Source organism: Marmota flaviventris, chromosome 1, assembly GCF_047511675.1.
Source record: "Marmota flaviventris isolate mMarFla1 chromosome 1, mMarFla1.hap1, whole genome shotgun sequence".
Taxonomy (NCBI): domain Eukaryota; kingdom Metazoa; phylum Chordata; class Mammalia; order Rodentia; family Sciuridae; genus Marmota; species Marmota flaviventris.
Genome location: NC_092498.1, coordinates 58,822,807 through 58,842,979, shown reverse-complemented (window position 1 = coordinate 58,842,979; position 20,173 = coordinate 58,822,807). Strand labels below are relative to the sequence as shown.

At 37.9% G+C, this 20,173-nt stretch overlaps 1 protein-coding gene across 2 annotated transcripts in view; it reads right to left on the bottom strand.

Annotated features, from left to right (window-relative positions):
• Reln (reelin) overlaps positions 1-19,441 on the bottom strand; it is a 466,520-nt gene extending 447,079 nt beyond the window's left edge. For both annotated transcript variants that reach the window (XM_027926303.3, XM_027926304.3), the window contains exon 1: positions 19,216-19,441. In XM_027926303.3, the coding sequence (XP_027782104.3) occupies positions 19,216-19,441 (226 nt within the window). The remainder of the gene's footprint in view (positions 1-19,215) is intronic.
• Between the last annotated feature and the right edge of the window lie 732 nt (positions 19,442-20,173).

Here is a 20,173-nt window from a genome sequence, read left to right as displayed (position 1 = left end):
AGGAGTTTGTAATTACAAGAGATATGTTTTTAAGATTAATAATTAGCCAGGCATGGTTGTATACACCTGTAATCCCAGCTACTCAAGAAGCTGAAGCAAGAGTATTGCAAGTTTGAGGCAGCCTCAGCAACTTAATAAGACCCTGTCTCAAAATAAAAAACTAAAAAGGGCTAGGGATGTAGCTCAGTGGTAGAGTATCCCTGGATTCTATTCCTAGTCCCCCGCCAAAAAATTTAAAAATTAATTAGTTAATTAGTTAATTAAATTAATGAACTGGGTTTTTAACTCCTCCAACTAAAGTGTTCTAAAATTTCATGCCCTAATGACCTATTGGAAATAAATTTCATTCAGTAAGACGGAAAATTAAGTTGTTGTGGCCCTTTATGGATTATGTGCAATCTGCCCTTTTCCTCCATCATGCTCTAATCATTTCAAATGCCTTAAAGATAGTTCCTATGGATGGAAAAAAAAAATCAACCCCCCAAAATATTTGCAAAAACATTCAGAGAATTCAATAAGATGCCTAGATACAAAATACATTTTAAAAATCAATAACAGGGGCTGGGATTGTGGCTCAGTGGCAGAGCACTTGCCTAGCATATGTGAGGCACCAGGTTCGATCCTCAGCACCACATATAAATAAGTAAAAAATGAAGGTACATCAACAACCAAAATTTTTTAAAAAAAATCAATAACAGTCCTACATACTAGAAATGACCAATAAGACATACACTCCAAAGTTCTTAGTCATTTGTGGCCATGTTCATGAAGAGCAGGAAAAAAAAAAAAAATGGGTAGTCAGAAGTAACATCCCTAGCCAAGGTCAAACAAGGCTCATTTCTTCTTCAAGCTCATATACAGTAAACAAGTGCCCCTACTGAGTATCTCATTTTTGCATTTCTGTGCTTTTTCTTGATGATTTCACTATTTAAAATGACCTTCAAGGACAGTGTTAAATGTTAGTTAGTGTGTGCCTTATACTCTACATGGCAGTGATGTGCCTTACAGAGACAATACATTCAGGTATGCACTGGAGGTATTCAGTCATAGTGCTGCTGGTCCAATGTTACTGAATCAACTGTATTTACTTACTAAAGTGTTCTTAAAAAGAAATACACATGCAACAAGGTAAGGTATTGATCAACTGATGAAAATGTGACTAGAGGTTCACAAGCACTTAACTTTACATTTATTCTAGATTAGTTCAGCATTCACTAATTTAGTATTCACCAAGATTTTACAGAATATAACTACCATGGATAATGTGAATTAATTATTAAGAATAAAAGTAGCAAAGTCTGGCTGCGCATGGTGGTGCACACCCCTGTAATCCCAGCAGCTTGGAGGCTGAGGCAGGAAGATTGTGTGTTCAAAGCCAGCCTCAGCAAAAAGCAAGGTGCTAAGCAACTCAAGGAGACCCCATCTCTAAATAAAACACAAAATATGGCTAGGATGCAGCACAGTGGTCAGTAACAAAGTCAGTACTAAAATCCAGAAATATCTGATTCCAAAGACCATACTAGTAAATACTATGTCCTGCTCATCCTGTATGAAGGAAACAATAGATGGATTTGATTACATTAAAATTAAACAATAAAGGGCTAGGGTTGTAGCTCAGTGGTAGAGAGAGCACTTGCCTCGCAAGTGAGAGGCATTGGGTTCGATCCTTAGCACCACATAAAAATAAATAAATAAAAATAAAGATAAAAAATAAAAACAAATAAATTAAAATAAAGATAAAAAATAAAAATATGTAAATAAAAATAAAGATTAAAAAATCAAACAATAAAGGAAAAGTGGGAAAAATACTTATAGCATATATTATCGTGGATTACCAACACTGATAAAGAGACCTTCAAATCAATATTGAAAAAAGAAACCTTTTTAAAACTGAAAAATAAGCAAAGTATTTAACAGATAAAGTGAGGTCACTGACCCAAGGGCTTACTACTGCTCAAGCACATTCCTCTTGTAAGATTTCTTTGGAGAATTTTTTTTTTTTACTTTCTATTTTTATATATTTCCTTTAAGGTTGTTGCATATCTGTGGAGTATGGAGCCAAGCTATTTTAGTTTCTGTCCTTCTCATTATTTATCCCCATTCAGATGAAAATTTAAATACAAACTAGCTACCCATTCATCAAGATTGCTTCAGATTTATTTATGGTACAGCATAGAGAAGCTTCTGGGAATAAGAACTTAATCTATTATAGTTTCTATTAATAATTGCAGTCACTAATTGCTATGAGAACTTTGTTGGATATGCTAACTTATAGTTAAAGTAAAGCCAATTCAATGAAATACTATAAATAGCCTTGCCTCATCTCACAGAACTCATGAGAATTTTGTAAGTTTGGAGGGTGGGAAAGCAGAAGTATGGTTTTCAGATTTAAAAAAAAAAAAACATTATTATCATGAATTCAAAAGGCCAAAGTTTAGAAATCATACTTGCAAATCCCTCTTTATAAATAATTCTCTTGATTATTTTGGAATTTTCACTTTCAGACAATATTTGACTATAATAGATATCAGACAGGGATTTCAAGTGCTATTTTTGTTCATGATTCATTAACTAAAAAATTTCAAAGTGCCTGCTGTGTGCAAGGCACCATATGAAAAGAAATAAAGCAACCAACAGGGGATATGGGTACCAGGGAAAAGGGGTATCCAGCTTTAAATAGTGTGGTCAAGGAAGGCTTCTCTGAAGTGACATTTGAGTACAGACCCAAATTAGGAAGAGTAAAAGCACCAGGCTCTCCAAGTAAAGGCATTGTAATAGGGGAATTGCAAGTGCAAAGGCCCTGAGGTGGGACTCAGCTGCTGCAATATTTAAAGAACAAAAAAAAAAGGAGCCCTCATGTTTTTAGTAGAGGAGCAAAAGGAAGGCAATGAGATGAGAAAAGGGACAGTAGAGCCAGGTCTTATAGAGCATTTATCTTTTTTTCAAAGAGAGATGGGGAGTGGCTAATCATATGGATAAAAAAATAATTTATTATTTAAATTCTGGCAATTTTGTTGATAAAAATGGTAAATTCAATGGCTCATTGGGAAAAGAGGAAGACCAGAGCTCTTTCAGGGAAATTGGAAGAATGGTTGCCTTAGGCATCAGCAGAGATGTGTCATGATTCTGGTTCTAACCAGACCCCTGAGGTTACTGTTTCAAAACTAGAATAAAGGAGCATAAGTGTTTAAGCAAGGAAAGTAATGAGGAGCCTACTGTCATACCCAGATGAGGGGTGATGGCAGTAATGGCAGATTCTAGGTGCTTTTTAATATACAGCCAGAAAGACTAGTGATGGATTGAATGTGGATGCTAGAGAAAAAAGATCCAAGGACTAAGTAGTTATAAAGACTGAGCTGGCATTAATAGAGCAGGGGGGTACTCCAGAAGAGCTAGTGTGGGCATGTCAGGGTAAGGGAGACAAGAAGCTCCCACAGCCAGCTGAGCGGAGATGATAGGTGGGTGGTAAGACTGGCAGGCACAAGACAGTCAAAAAGTCATTTAGGAGTCAGTAGCATGAAGATGGCAGGTAAAGCATTAGAATGAGTGACATCCCTAGGGATAAAGGGTAGATGAAAATAGAAAAGGAGAAAAGATAGAGTCCTGGGCACCCAACACTGCAGAATCAGGAAGAAGCAGAAATAGCAAAGGAGGCAGCAATCAGAGACATAAGAAAGCCAGAGCATGAAATCTCAGAAGTCAGGTGGTGAAAGTGAATCAAGGAAGAGGGATTGATCATCGGAGACAAGTTCTATTTCTGCTCTGGTCCTGAAAACCTGGCGGAGAGAAGCATTTTGACATTTTCCTGGTGAATATAGAGATGATTTTTCTATAGTCTCTGTGAAGGCAGAGGCATGCACTCACTCATTTACCTTTGATAGACTCTTGCAGAATGTTAAGATTCCTGATGGTCTAAAGTGAAGAGGTGCCAACAGCATCCTAAGGTATCTGGGCTTTTGGTACAAAGTCAGGCAATCTGCACACCATGTGAAATTCTCAGAAGAGAATGACACTCCCACAAAACAACAAACTGCAAATCACTTTTAGGCTAGATCTTTATGGATGACAAGAGGACAATTCTGCTACAGCCCAACCACTAAGATTTGTGGTTTGAGGAATTCGAATCTAAAAACCAAGAAAGGAAATGTGTCAAAAAGGATGCATCCAGACTGTGGGGCCAGAAAAACCTTTCACCTGGTTGCTGCCATCGAGATACTTTTAGCAGTTCACCATGCCCAGCCATAAGACACTGGCATCATTTGTAAGTGCAATGCTTGGACTTTCCTTCCAAATCTAACTCACCTTCTATTAATCAATCCTTTCGCCTCTTAGCCAGAATTGACTTCTGCTGCTGGACACCAGAGTACTCTCACACGCCTGCCACCTCTCCCAACTGCACAGTGCTACAGTCTTTAAAAGGTCATAACTTTTCGAGTTAGGTCACTTTTCCAAGGGGGGCAAAAAAAAAAAAAAAAAAAGAAGTTTATTTTTCTGAAAACATTTGTCTTAATCAAGGTAATGGATGTCTTTTTAAATGTGATATATATTTGTCCCATTAGTTTACAAAATTGAGGATCAACTTTTCTACCAGTGAGCTACATCCCTAGCCCTGGAGATTTTTTAAATTTCATAACAAGTATACAATATATTGTTACTAACTACAGTAACCATGTGACACAAAAGATCTCTTGAACTTATTCCTCCTGACTGAAATTTTGTATCCTTTGACTGACATCTCCCTACCCACACCTCTGCACCCTCAGAGGCTCCGATAATCAACATTCTCCTCTACTTCCATGAACTCAGCTTTTTCAGATTCCACATTAAAGTGAAATCATCTGTTTGTCTTTCTGTGCCTCACTTATTTCTCTTAGCATTAACATCCTCTAGGTTCCTCCACGCTGAATGACAAGATGTTCTTCTTAAAGGCTGAATAGAATTCTATTAATGGCTGCTTCTACAGGATGGCAACCAAGCACACAACTCATTCAAGATTTCCCATTCTAACTAGTTTGCCAAGCTTCCCTGTTGCTCATTATGCTGTAGAAATGCTTGGGAATGACTGTTACAGCTGGGAAAGAATCAACTTGCATGAGCAGAAATCACTGTACAATGCAGACCCAGTCAATAAGCATTATTTTAACAATTGTAAAGAGTCTGATCTCTAGAGTATTTGCATTTTGTTTCAATGAATACAGATGGCTATCCCTTGGGTACTCATTAGTGATACCAATTTTGAATCCTCATTTATTTTAGTTTTCTATAAGCTTAAAATATTCCGTAATTTAGGTGGAGTTGAAGTGTCTGCCTCAGTTTCTATGAACAGTCTTGCATAAACCATTTATATTTTAAAGAAATACTCTAAAAATTTTAACACCTGCATCAGGTCAGATCATCAGGTAAGCAGTCTTGTGGCTTCCTACTGGCCTACCTTGAGCTCAGAGATTTACTAGAGCTACAATTTAGCATAGCACATCAGAAAAGGAGAGAAGGAAAATAGATCTGGTACTTTGAGACTGAGAAAAGAAAACATCTGTATGTGGAACCTTTCTAGATTTTTGGTGACTTTTTATAAAGGTTCAAAGTCCTTAGAGTTGTTCAAAGTTCAATGATGAAAGTTTTTTTTTTCTCCTCGTGAAAACCTTCAGGCCCTTCATAGGTTCTAACTAGGCAGCTCTGAATCTGTCCACTGCCCTCTGATCTTACTTCTACTAGGGATCAATGGATCTTGGTTCAGATCTGATGTCAAACTTTGGCATAAACTACAAAGGTAACAAATCAGGAAACATTTGTATGCTAATGGAAGCACGAGGTAAGGGCAGATCCTGCTTCTTTTCACTAGACACTTCCTAGCAACACTTCATGCTTTATGTCTTGCCTGGTAGGCATGACATCTAGAGCTGAGTCCTGTATGTCCTCCATGGCAGGAGGTAAATTATTTGGAGGCAAGGGTCTGAGTGCTTAGAGGTTGCTGGGGTTTGTTTCCCCCCTCATTCAAATGAGCTAAACATAAAGTAATTTTTTAAAAGACCTAATCCATGTATGAAAAATAACCCTAGAAAGTTAAGTACAAAGTAAATGTTATTCCATTGGTTTGATATCACTGTATGAGCAGGACTTTTGAGTACTGAACAAGTCAGACATTTCAGAAAGCTCTGGGTTATCACCAAGTACTTCCATTGTATGCTATGTCAGTCAGTTTCACAGGGTGATAACACCAAAAAGAGCTTCCTAAAGAATGGAATATATTACAAACAGATAAACTTCAATGCAAATCTCTTAAAATGACCCTTTCTAAATTTTAAATTCTCCTCTCATAGTCAAATCCTATTCAAGTTCTATTCAAGTTCTATTAGTGAAGCAAAGAACAACTCTTATACAATTTATCTTAAAATCTTAACAAAAATTATATTCTCGAAGTGTTAAAAATAAATTTTGAATAAGTTTGAAAATCACCTTTTTATATTTTAGTTTGCCATCATACTTTAAAGGCATGTTAACACTTTCAGAAGAAGGTAAGCTAGATGACATCTTTGCTTGTGCTTTATCTAAAAAACAATGTCTAGCCAAAAACTATGAACTTGGTGGAATTCCTCCAGCCTTCTTTGACATGAATAACATTTTCCTGGTTTGATGTTGCAATCTTATTTAAAGATTCAATAACAGATTACTTAAACTAAAAAGTTTTTTCTCAGCAAGAGAAACAATAAGAGAGGTAAATAGGGAGCCTACATCATGGGAACAAATTTTTACTCCTCACACTTCAGATAGAGCCCTAATATCCAGAGTATACAAAGAAATCAAAAAATTAGACAATAAGATAACAAATAACCCAATCAACAAATGGGCCAAGGACCTGAACAGACACTTCTCAGAGGAGGACATACAGTCAATCAACAAGTACATGAAAAAATGCTCACCATCTCTAGCAGTCAGAGAAATGCAAATCAAAACCACCCTAAGATACCATCTCACTCCAGTTAGATTGGCAGCCATTATGAAGTCAAACAACAACAAGTGCTGGCGAGGATGTGGGGAAAAGGGTACACTTGTACATTGCTGGTGGGACTGCAAATTGGTGCAGCCAATTTGGAAAGCAGTATGGAGATTCCTTGGAAAGCTGGGATTGGAACCACCATTTGACCCAGCTATTCCCCTTCTTGGACTATTCCCTAAAGACCTTAAAAGAGTGTGCTACAGGGACACAGCTACAACAATGTTCATAGCAGTACAACTCACAATAGCTAGACTGTGGAACCAACTTAGATGCCCTTCAATAGATGAATGGATTTAAAAAATGTGGCATTTATACACAATGGAGCATTACTCTGCACTAAAAAATGACAAAATCATGGAATTTGCAGGGAAATGGATGGCACTAGAGCAGATTATGCTAAGTGAAGCTAGCCAATCCCTAAAAAATAAATGCCAAATGTCTTCTTTGATATAAGGAGAGCAACTAAGAACAGAATAGAGAGGAAGAGCATGAGAAGATCACCACTAAACAGGGATGAGAGGGGGGAGGGAAAGAGAGAGAGAAGGGTAATTGCATGGTAAAGGAAGGAGACCCTCATTGTTATACAAAATTACATGTAAGAGGAAGTGAGGGGAAAGGGGGAAAAAAACAAGAGAGAGAAATGAATTACAGTAGATGGGGTAGGGAGAGAAGACGGGAAGGGAGGGGAGGGAAGGGGAGGGAAGGGGAGGGGAGGGGGGATAGTAGAGGTTAGGAAAGGCAGCAGAATACAACATACACTAGTATGGCAGTAGGTAAAAAAGTGGATGTGTAACCAATGTGAATCTGCATTATGTATATAGGGTAAAAATGGGAGTTCACAATCCGTTTGAATCTAATGTATGAAATATGATATGTCAAGAAGTTTGTAATGATTTGAACAACTAATAAAAAAAAAAGAAAAAAAAAAGATTCAATAACAGAATTAGCTTTTAGTTTTGTTTTCTCTTTCTTGAAATTACTTTTATCACTTATTATTTTCCCTTTCCAGAAATAATCATCATTTCTAAAAATAAATGCATTGAAGTATAGATTCTGAAGCAAGATGGGCTGAGAACTCCCACATAGAACTTTTGCAATCTTAAGCCAAACACTTACCCATGACTTAGTTCTTGCATCCATATTAGGGAGATAAAAAGTACCTACCTTTAAAAGTGGTTTCTTTGAGAACTACAAGAATTACTATATGTAAGGCATTTAGACCAGTGCCTAGTATACATTAAGGGCTACTTTAGGATTTGCTGTTATTGTAATTCATTATTCAAAAGCCTGTTAGTTGCCTTTTTTCAGTTTCTATCAGTGCTCAATATAGGAATGTGAACCCACTTTTTCTAAGAACTGAGAACCAAGTAACTTGCTTATATTTCTCCATCACAAACACTAGACATATAACATATTTTGTAGGATGAGGGTACAGGAAGTGTTTACACAAACAAAGGAAGTAAGAAAAGAACTGGAACTGTGACCATAGGATATCTCAACATTCACAACACAGATGGCCTAAACTAAGCGAGTACATGTTCAGGTAAGACCAGACGTCTGTTTCCTCTGTCAATACATTACAAGCAAAAGAAATGACAAATTTGGATTTGGCCCTGGAGGATGAGCCAACAATAACAAGGTTAAGGTTAGGCAGAGCTCAGATTTACAACCATGTCACACATCTATGTAATTTAAATGTCAACAGGATTTACATATGGTGACACTGCATTTTAGAGAGATAGGAGAGTCGGGAAATAAAGTTCAGTGGCAGAAACTAACAAGCATTAATTGTCAGTGCATGAGAAACTCCAGAAATTAGAGGTCAGGCATAGGTTACCTTTTCAAAGCAGAACTAGAAAAGTTCACATGAAATGTACCATCATTGCCACCTGCAGAAGTAACATACATTAAGGGATGTTTTGAGATTTTTTTTTAAAGATTAAATAAATTTTAATTTATTGCCAAAAGTTTCTTAGAAAACATCTGAGTTCCATCAAGATCACCAAAAGTAATCCTATAAAAGGACCAGAGCAATTCAGAGCTTGATACAAGAATTGTAAGTGATCTACAAGAGAAGGCCAAGTGGGTCATTGTTTAGAATACATATTAATTATGATTACATTAAGCTGCATATAACAGAAATGTGACCTAATATGATAACTTTTCTTATAAGAAATCCAAAAATTATTTCAAGACTGTTCTAGCTGTCTGAGGATATAAATAAACATCCAGGCTTCCTCTAAACTTCTGATCCATCAACCTTTATGTGGCTATTATCCAAAAGGTTACAAGATGACTGTATCATTTTCTAGCTAGAAAAAATACATAAGGATACAGAAAAAATCTTCTAAGACTTTTAAAAAATCCCCTTTATCAATTATTTCAAGAGCTTTCCAAAGATTACAACCAGCAGACTTTATACTTCATATGCCTGAATTACATGGAGCTATAAGGAAGCCCTCAGAGATATTTTTAACTGAACATACTGTTGATTTGAATAAAATCAATTAGTAAGAGAGGGAGCTCTAGTGATGACTGGGTAGACAACAATTAATATATGCTTCAGAATGAGGCAGTATGAAGCCCTGAAACCAGACAATCTTCCTCTCATAATATCTACGGAAGATGCCAACAATACCAGGTGGCATAAATTGGGTGAAGAAACTTATAAATTCTGGAATCTGCCATTAAGATCATCTAACTCTACACTTCCCATACAAGCTACTAATAATGGTCATTGTCTACCAACATCAACTTTGGTATAGCGGACAGAGTGCACTGGCCAATGCTTTTATCCTAATTAGTATATTTTTTATTGTAAATGAATTAGCCTTCCAGTTTACCACCTGAACACTCATGAACCTTAGTGTCTGTAGGCAGTCTGATAGGCAGACTCTGGGTCTACTATCAAAATCAATCTTAGTTCTAATTTTGCTGAAATAGATTTGTATTTTAAAGTTATTTTACATAGCTTTGTAGAAATATGTTATAGAATTTCACAAAATATATTAAATTGATGTATTTACTTAACATCTTCCCCAAGACAACCACCTAAACACACAAATTTTTAGTTGTTATCACAACCAATCAACTCAAGACAAATAATTAATAAATAGGAATGTTTGGCTTAGGAAATGTCTAAATTAACAAAAGTTTTGGTTGGATAAAACTATACTAATTAACTCTACTATAACTACAGGCAAGTCATACATCAGTTTGGGATGGGAAGCATTTTTTAATCATTCACAATTGGTAATAAGCTTTGTCCTAATTTTGTGACCCTCCTCAATATAATGGATCTGAAATTTCACAGGAAATGTGCCATACATTGACAAGGCACAGAATGAACACACACGAGTGAGGAACCCTTATCTGTATAGGTTGTCCTTATCTCAAGTAGGGCAAATGAACCAGATGATAGCTACTGTCACTTAGTAACTACCTACTGTGTGTGCACCACTGGCACCAAGGCCAAATTTGGGGGCCAACAGAGGTGAGGCAAAGAACCTCACCCCCCCCACTGGTGCATAGACCTATCCACAAGTATGGCTGTATGCTGGACCGGTAGTCAGTGACGGGTATGATTCAATTGCAGTGGTATCAACCTAAGACAGGAGGCTGACGCCTAAAGGTCAGTTTTCCGATGACGGGTAAGAACCATATGTTGAATTGGACAACCTACCAGGCACGGTCCTTAAGCCACATTGCTTGTTGTTTAATTAATCAGAAGGGGGGAGATGCTGGGAGCCATTAGCCAAGTAGGTATGACAATTTCCTTGCCAGCGTACCCCATGTTGCTGACATGTTGCAGCGACGTTGAATGTAGGTGACCTTGCTCAAGGACCAAGGCAGATTAGGGTGTTCCCGGTTTTAAGATAATCGTGTTTAGGGCGTTCCCAGTTTAGGTTCCAGGTTTAAGGTTTAAGATTATTCCTCCTGGGAATAGGGCGTATCCTGCTGCCTGAGTTCCCCTTGAGTTCTCACGGGATTCAGACAGTATATTTTGGGAGACAGAAGCCCAGTGGAGGTAAATTTTGGGCAGAGAACGTGGATTTCCCCAGAACGTGGTTGTAGACGGCTGGTGTGAGTTCGGGAATAAAGAGTTGCTGTTTGAATCTACAAGCTGTGTGGTGGCTCGTGATTGTGTGCCCAGCCAGACTGCGGCATTGTACTTTATTTATATTGACTTTTTTAGTAACTGCCACTCTGAAATATGACAAATATTACTTCTATAATAAAAGAAGGGGGTTTGGGGATATAGCTTGGTGGCAGAGTGCTTGCCTAGAATGCGCAAGGCCCAAAGTTTGGACCTTAGCATCACAAACAGAAAAAAAAAAAAGTGAGGAAACAGGGTTACAGAGGTTAGTTCATTTACTACAGGGACACCTGTAACATATGGGAGAGCCAGATATGCACAAATGTTTGCTGCAAAAGCTTGAACCTACACTGTTGTACCTCTCTGGGCTTCGCTCTTAGTTTTGCTAAGTCTGGGTTCTTGGCTATGGAATCTCTGAATTTTTTAGCTGAAATAAACATTAGAACTCACATGGTACAAAACAATAAAACAGATTTATGTTCAATAAAGACTACAGTACCTCCCTTCCTGACTCTCAATCTAGCATTCTTTGCTTTATTCCACATCGACCCCCTTATTAAGTGCCAACAACCTGAAAAGGATGGCATCACTATGTTGGAAGCTACACAACTATAATTAAGAGCTTTGCTAATGAGACCAGCAAGCCATGAGACAACTTGAAATGATAGAGCAATGATAAGTCAGGCCTCCATCAATTTACTAGAAGAATCCTTGGAGCACTCAAGCTTCCAAGATATCTCCAAATTGAGTGGCCTTTTGGACTCATACTAATTCAGTGTGCATTTCTAATTTCTGCAACACGTACATCCTATTTGTTTCTATGCACAAACTTCAGATTCTGTAGCCTGACCACATAACTGATAGCAAGGAAAGCAGCTAACTCAGAACTAAACAACTATAGGCTGGAAAATTCTTCTGAGAGATTTCATAGTGGAGGAGGAGGGAACCACTTTTCTTAAGTAATAACTAGCCCATAAATTGAAAAATAAGCAAATGTACTTCATAGAAAGATAAAATTGATATTTTAAGAATGTGTTATATAAAGCCTACTTATCCACTTCAGTTACTGCAAATAGCAAATCAATATAATTGTTTATACAAATGCAGTGACATTTTTCATATTATAAAGGGAAAAAAAGGAGTAGAGATGGTGACAAGTGGAAACCCGAAGGGAAGAAAGAGAAAGAGAAAAAAAAATTAAAAGCAGCAGGGAACAGTGACACATGCCTACAATCCCAGCCATTTGGAAGGCTGAGGCAGGAGGACTGCAAGTTTGAGGTCAGCCTCAGTAACTCAGCAAGACCTTGTCTCAAAACAAAAAATAAGCAATGGGGTTGTCACACTTGTCTAGCATGCACAAAATGGTGGTGATGATGATGATATAAATTTAAAAAGAACAGAGTTGTGAAGCAGAAAAGAAAACAGAAAAAGAGAGGGAAAGCAGGGGTCCATGACACAGAATGAAAAAGAAAAAGGAAAGATAATGTGAAAAATGAGGAGAAGGGGCTGGGGTTGCAGCTCAGTGGTAGAGCAGCACTGCATATAAATAAATAAAACATCCATCAACAACTTAAAAAAAAATTAAATAAGGAGGAAGAGGGATCAAAGGAGAGAGCAAGAACCAAGGTGGAAGGAGAGGGAGACAGAGCAGGAAAGGCAGAGACACTGAATGTGGCACTACTGGTATCAGTCCTTCTCACATCCCTTGGTTTTTATAATCAACAATCAGCTGTTTCAAATATGCATCAGCTCTCCTAGAAGTCCTTTAATCAATAAAGTTGCATTTTTTTCAATGAAAAGTTTTATTTTTCTATGTAAATCTGATTTCAACATTAAAGGATATCCAGGTTTTTAAAAGCATACTTTGCAAAGCCTGAATCCAATAACTATCTCTTTGTGGCATTCAAGGCTACCTAATTACCTTACCTTTGTCTTTGGATGATCAGAGCTGCTTTGTACCTCAAATCAACATTTGCACTTTTGTAAAAACTCACCTACCTGCTATACACACATCCTCAAATCCATTTGCTATACCTGGGTCCTACCACTAATAAAAGAGGAAAAAAGTATCTTTAAAATAGTAGAGAAGCACACATGTTTAAAATAATTAGGTAACCAACAGGAACAGCATTCAGTTCTTCAGAAGCTCTGCCTTTAGTGAGATAGGCATGGCTAGTGACATAATGAAAATTACTCTGAGCCACACACGGACACCAAAGGAAGATAACTTCATGAGGAATGTCCTTAGAGCCAAGAATTTTTTCATAAGTACATCATTGCTGTGTTTAATCAGCCACATAGGATATTTTTTAATGTTATTATACCTTTAAATTTTTTAAAAAAAAATTCTGTAGTTGTAGATAGATAAAATGCCTTTATTTTATTTGTTTATTTTTATGTGGTGCTGAGGATTGAACCCAGTGCCTCACATGTGCTAGGCAAGCGCTCTACAACCAAGCCATAACCTTAACTCCTAGGATCTTCATATTTGAAAATTTAATCCCAAATTGTAAAAATGTGTTTTTAAAATGGCTTTGTTTGAAACTGATAAAATCGCTGGGTGTGGTGGTACACGCCTATAATTCCAGAACTAGGAGGCTGAGGCAGGAGGATCAAAGTTCAAGGCCAGCCTCAGCAACCCTGTCTCAAACTAAAATAAAATTTTAAAAGGGCTTGGGGTGTAGCTCAGTGGTAAAGCACTCCTGGGTTCAATCCCCAGTACTACTAATACTAATACTACTAAAAATAAATAAATAAAATTGATAAGATAAAAATCATAGAGTTTGGTTATTTTTTGAATGACTTTAAAATCAGGTGGAGGGAATGAATTAATAACCCCAGTGTTTCTTGAAACACAAATTTAGATAAATGCATTTCCTTTTTTGTTAGTGATGTGTCATTACTCAGACATAACACAAACTCCTTCTCTCTGTTCATCATGAACCTGCTGTTCCAATCTAATGCACCATCTTCCTTCTTCTCCTAATGGAGTGTAGGGTAATCCACTGTTTTTGTTTCCATAACACATTAAGAACTTTATATTTTTGTTTTGAGTATATGTATAAAATTTTTAAATGTAAATGTTCAAATTATACTGGTCACTCAAGTTTTGTTTTAGCAAAAGCTATTTGAAATAAGAGGGTTATCATATCAGCAACTATTGATACAAGATTTAAAGACACAATAAATTTCAAAGTAGCATTTAAAATAATCAGAAAACAATCAAACAATTGTGGTTTAATATGCAAATCATGACATAAGACTCCCAGATCATTCTATAAAGTTTACCAATTCTCAAGAGGAAGACAGATTTTTAAATATTTTCTACTGAATAAAATTAATTTCTGAAAAATTGAAATAATACTAACTTTAAAATCTTATTAAAATATCCATCATTTTATTTTTAAAGAAATTGGAATTAGATAGTTTTGTTTAAAAAGTATATTAATGATTGCAATAATAATCTACCCTATTTTATTCTTTTACGTTTTTAATGAAAATAAAAATATTTTTAAAAATAAAGTTCACAAAAATTGGAAGGAACCATCTTAATTAAATGATTTCTAGTACTGAAGTGCTATGAATGAAGTAAAAAAATTCTGCCTAAATAAGATGTTTTGAATTAAGATTCTAAAGACCTAGTTTAAGACTAGAATTAGAACACACAGGGAGAATATAAATTACGTGAGGCAAGATTTATGATTTCAGAAACAATCTGAACCACATCAGTAAAATGTGTTTGAAATAAATTGTAGACAGTAAGATGAAATATGTGACAAGTAGAGCAAAATGCTTTAAAATGCCCAATTTTCATAGTCATATATAAGCCGGACACAGCTGCAGTTCACTTATAAACTGCACTTGACAAATGATTCTAACAGTTTAAATATGCTGATTCCAGGATGGAAAACATATAAAGGACAAAGAACCATACATATGATCAACAATGCCTATTTTAGCCATAGCAGATTACTTTAATTCAAATAATAAAATGATTCCTTTGAAAGCAATTAAATCTAAGAGTATATTTTCAAAAATCATGTCTGACATAAATATCATTCCTGTATATGAAACGTCATTACATTGTTCTTGCTTTGAATAGTGATTTTTAAATAACAACCAGTTGATTTCAAAACATATGTAAACTGCCCTTAATCCTTATTTTAATTATGCCTTTTTAAAGATAAATGTTCAGTTTTAGCAGTGGGGAAATTATTGTCCTGCCCTGCCCACATATTTTTTTTCCCATAAATAATGGAGTGGAAATGTAGAATAAAAGGACTACTGATATTGTTGCTAGATTTACAAAATACAATAAAATCTCCCTTTTAAAACAGAATGCCCTATCTCCAATTCAGTTCTGCTGGAGACATTTTTTTTTCCTTCAGTCACCATTTCAAAGCATATTTCTCACTGTTAATCAATACTTGCCACATTTTATGTCACCAAAGTGACAGGGATTCTAGATCATTCTAGATATTCTGGTAAACTGTTTCACCAAAGCACAAGTATTTGGGCAGATGCATTTACCTATTCTTGGCTTTCATGCACAATGATTTTCTAAGGAATGACCTCTCCTTTCTGATGGTGACTGAGTAAAGTCATTCGTGTGAAAGGGCAGTCCTTACTGAAATGACTTTAGGGGTACCTAAAAGGTTTTCTATTCCAAAATATAAGACTCCTCAGTGATACCAACATTAATTTAAGAAAAAAAAGTCCTTCTAGAGTTGCAAATAAAACTGGGGGAGAATTTAATACTGAGGAATCACATCCACTACAGACAAATTGGAGGCCAGGAAGAGGGGTTTCAAACAAAAATGGCAGGTATATACCTGAGGGTGCAGGTAAGGAAGAGGGAGTATTGTGGGAGATGGAGAGGACAGACTTCAACCCAACCCTCCCCCTTGACAATACTGAGCTTGTCCCTAGGAGAGAACAGTGCCTGAGGCACTTCTGGTAAAGAGAAAGGCTACTTGAGTGGATCATCCAGGTTTTTGTTTCCTATTTTCTCATCACTTGAAACTTTCTGGGGGCGGAAAAAAAAAATCCAGGTTTGGAGCCTGGAAACCACATTACAGAAATTGACCTATGTTAGGATTTGTGCCCCACCCCTTAAAAATGCCAAGGAAAAAAAGTTCTGACTCAGAGGCCTTTCTAACTCAACATGATATACATGATACCTCTTTTTTGCTGAGTTCCTACCTTGTAGTATATTCATGGAAGGATATCATAGTTCATCATGACCAACAGTGCCCAGAGGAAAATCATATACAACAGAATTTAAAACATACAGGAAGATGAAAACAGAGATACCAAATGATACCATTTCGTAAACACATGAAGAGTTTGTTAGATGTAACCACACACTGTTGATAAAGCCACAGATATTACAAATAGATGGATAAGCTACTTAATGTTTGAAAACTGTGCTAATTCTTACAAACTTCACGTTCTTCAGTACTATATTTTGTCTTTGTGTCAAAGATTTGACACAAAGAAATTTTTAAATAAATGCGATACATACAGGAACTTATAATTTTGAACCATATTTTTTCTAGATTGTCACACAGACCATGTCCCAGAGGGTCACCGACTGATCTATGATAATGCACTTCTGTCTCAATGCATTCTTTCTAGTTAAAAAAAAAAAAAAAACACTCATAACTATCAATTCTCCACCCAAAAAACCATTCATTCAAATGATGAGCTCAATGGAAATTATAGACAGGACTGATTTTTCCAGGATAACTGCTAGATTAAGAAAGTTAGAAATCAGTTTTCAAGCTAACATTTTACAGATTTCTTAGCTTAAGTAGATTTTTTTGGCCAAATGGCCTTCCATTTTTGTCACATATCGAAATGAGCTAACTACAAACGTATATTAGGTTAAGTTTTCCTATCAGCAAGTCAATTCTTATAGATGCTATATAATTAATTTTTAAAATTAATTTCCAAAAGTTTAAAAGTAAGAGACATATTGGCATTACTTCATTTTTAAACAACTTCTTCTACCTTTAGAATATTTTACAGGAAAAACTCTCACTGAAGGCCTCTAGCTACCAACAGTCCAAAAATCTAAATGCCTGATAAAACAGGTAACAGGTATTTAAAATTTGATATCATTCTCAAAGTTTATAATATTTTGACCTTTCAACTTAATAATAAAATTTCTCTACTTATTTTGTTGGCAGAAAAGAGGTGGAAGTTTTGACTCCCCCCACCCAGAATATCTGATTTCAAGTATTATTCTTATTTTATAATATTCATTCTTCATCAGACTTAAGGATAGAATTAAAGTAACTAACTGCAGAGTAAATTCAAAAGCTATAGCATATGTTAATGCTTTTATTCAGTTTTCTACACGGCACTCACTCTACAAAGGATGCTGAAAACAGAAAAAAAAATAAGACTTTGTACATCACATAGTCTTCCATTACAACCTGACAATCATACCTTTTAGCCTAATCCTAATTCAGTGACTTGTCACACTCATTCACAAGTAATAACAGGCAAACATCTTTACTAAGGGTCACACTAAGTAAGGACAGGCTCAATCAATCAGTCTTTGAGTTAGGTCTGGTTTGCCATCGTGTTGGCTGGTCCTTAATTTAAAGGTTTCCATGACCACAGAAAAGCACTAGATTGTTTTTTGGGAAGAGAATGCAGTAAGTATTTTTATTAAAATACTGTACACGTGGAAAAATAAGAATTCACACCCCATTTGAATCAAATGTATGATATGTCAAGATCATTGTAATGTTTTGAGCAACTAATAGAAAATTTAAAAAAAGAAAAGACTAGTTACAGAGAATTAATCTTCCAAAATTAATTATAAAATTCCACACACAAGGTTGACACCATGCCACAGGAAATTGCAAAAGTAGTGTTTTAAACATCTAGGAAGCATTTATTTAGGCTAAAATTTTAAACCAGATATAATTTTTTAAAAAATAGAAAACTCTATAAAGGATTCTTATAATTTTTACATGCATGTCTGACATTCCAGCACCCCACAGATTACCTTCTGCCATGTCAATACCTGTTAGCCTATTAGGGAAAGAAACTATGACAAGAGCTTACTAGATGATAGTTTCTATTTGATTGGGTATAAGTACTTTTGCATTGAAATTCTAATTAAATAGTGCCTGTCACTACTTAAAAGCTCCATAGATGTGAAATGTTCAGAAGTCCCAGCAGGAATAGAGAAAATAGACAGTATTTTTATTTTTTCACACACTCAACTTGTAGCTTAAAATACATGCACTACATGAAATTGCATTTCTTGAAGGTAAATTTTACTTCTTCAAAAATGTTTCACCTTGATGAAGGACTGCATAATGATCCCTTTTAAGAAGGGATCCTCTTTTTATAAGGGGCTTTCAGCTCCTACCTGGAAATTAAAGCTGTTTAGATAAAAGACAAAGTCATTACTAAACATCACAAAGACAATGCTAACAAGAAACACCACGTTAAAAGAGAGAAATCAGAAAAATCATCAATTGCTGACATTTCAAACGACTAACTTAAAGAATAGAGCTGGAAGCAGCCGCTCCATTTCAGGAGGGCTGTTTGACACTGAATGGAAGTAGAGGGAATCCCGGCTGTTGAGCAGCCGGAACTTCGCAGTGGGCAGGCGGGTGGCATGGGGCTGCCACAGACCGGGACGCTTCAATCTGTCACCAGCCTGTCTGGCAGATAACAGTGACAGCCTCAACGCCACCCCAGGACCCACCAGAGAGGACCAGGAGCAGGACAAAGGTCTGAAATCCAAGTAATGGGTTAAGAAAGGAAGATGTGCAGGTTCACTCAACGTTTCAGCTGCAAGAATGGGGAGTGATGGGTAAAGACATAAGCCTCCACTATTTCTCAGGCGTTTAGAACAAGCACCAGTTCATTATGAAGAGATGTGTTAGGGGAGTGTGTAAGGAAGGGGTGGAGAACAAATCCCAACTCACAACTCCATTCTCCACTAACTTTGTTCTCTCCCCCCAACAGAACGCAACGCTGGGGTAAGGTTTATCACGATTCTTGTTGAAATGGCCCCTCAGGGGGAAGGGGATAAAAAGCTGCGCTCGAGGGCGAACTGGGGAGGCGGAGAGCGTGAAGATGCTGTGGTACCTACCATGGTATTCCTGTCCCGGTACGTAGTAGGTGGGGTTGCCTGCAATGTGCAGGGAAATGAGCACCTCGCCCTGCTCCCCATCCCCTTCCAGCTCCCCGTGGTGGGTACACAGGAAAAAGAAGGGCGAAAAGCGGGGGTAATACCCCACCGCCGCGCGCGCCCTCAGCGTCGCCCCCAACAACAGTGCCAGGAGGAAAGTCCGCGGGGCCCAGCAACTGCGCTCCATGCCGCCGCCGCCGCCGCCGCCGCGCGCCCCTCGCGCCGCTCGCTCATCCAGTTTTGGAGACGCCGGGACCGAGGAGCCACGCGGAGGAAAGGCGAGAAAGCGGCAGACCGGAGCAGAACGGGTTCAGGAGAAGAGCCCCGCCGGGAAGTTCGAGGGAGACGGTGGCTCCCAAAGTTACTTTGAGCCGCGGGAGCGCGGGGCTGGGACTGCGGACGCTGAGAGCGCGGTGTCCCGCCGCCTCCGTGCGCCGCTGCCGCCGCCTCTGCGCGACGCCCCTCGGCCAGGCCTGGGAAAGCGCCCGCCCCCCTCCACACCTTCTTAAAGCCCCGGGCGCCGAGTCCCCCCCGCCACTGCCACACGTGTCCCGGCAGCTCCCCCGCCCCCGCGAGCCGCCTCGCGCGCGCGCGCGCGCACCCGCCTGCCCCCCCCCGCCCCCTCGGGCTCTCTAGGCGTCACCTAGTGAGGCACAAGACAGACGCACGCTTCCCCGGAGCCCCGGCCCGCGCCCGGTTAGCATCCGGAAGGGCAGGGAGGGATGCAAGCCCTTGCTTGGAGCGGGGGCGCTGTCGGGGCCACTGAGCCCGCGAATCTGCAGTGAGTGATGTAAAAGCCCCGGGGAAAGGAAACCTCCAGCCCAGCTGTCCTAAAGAGCAAAAGGAGGCGGCCAGCCTCTTTGGACCTTAGATTTCCCTTTTTTTTTTTTTTTTTTCTTTTTTCTTTTTAACTGGGAAG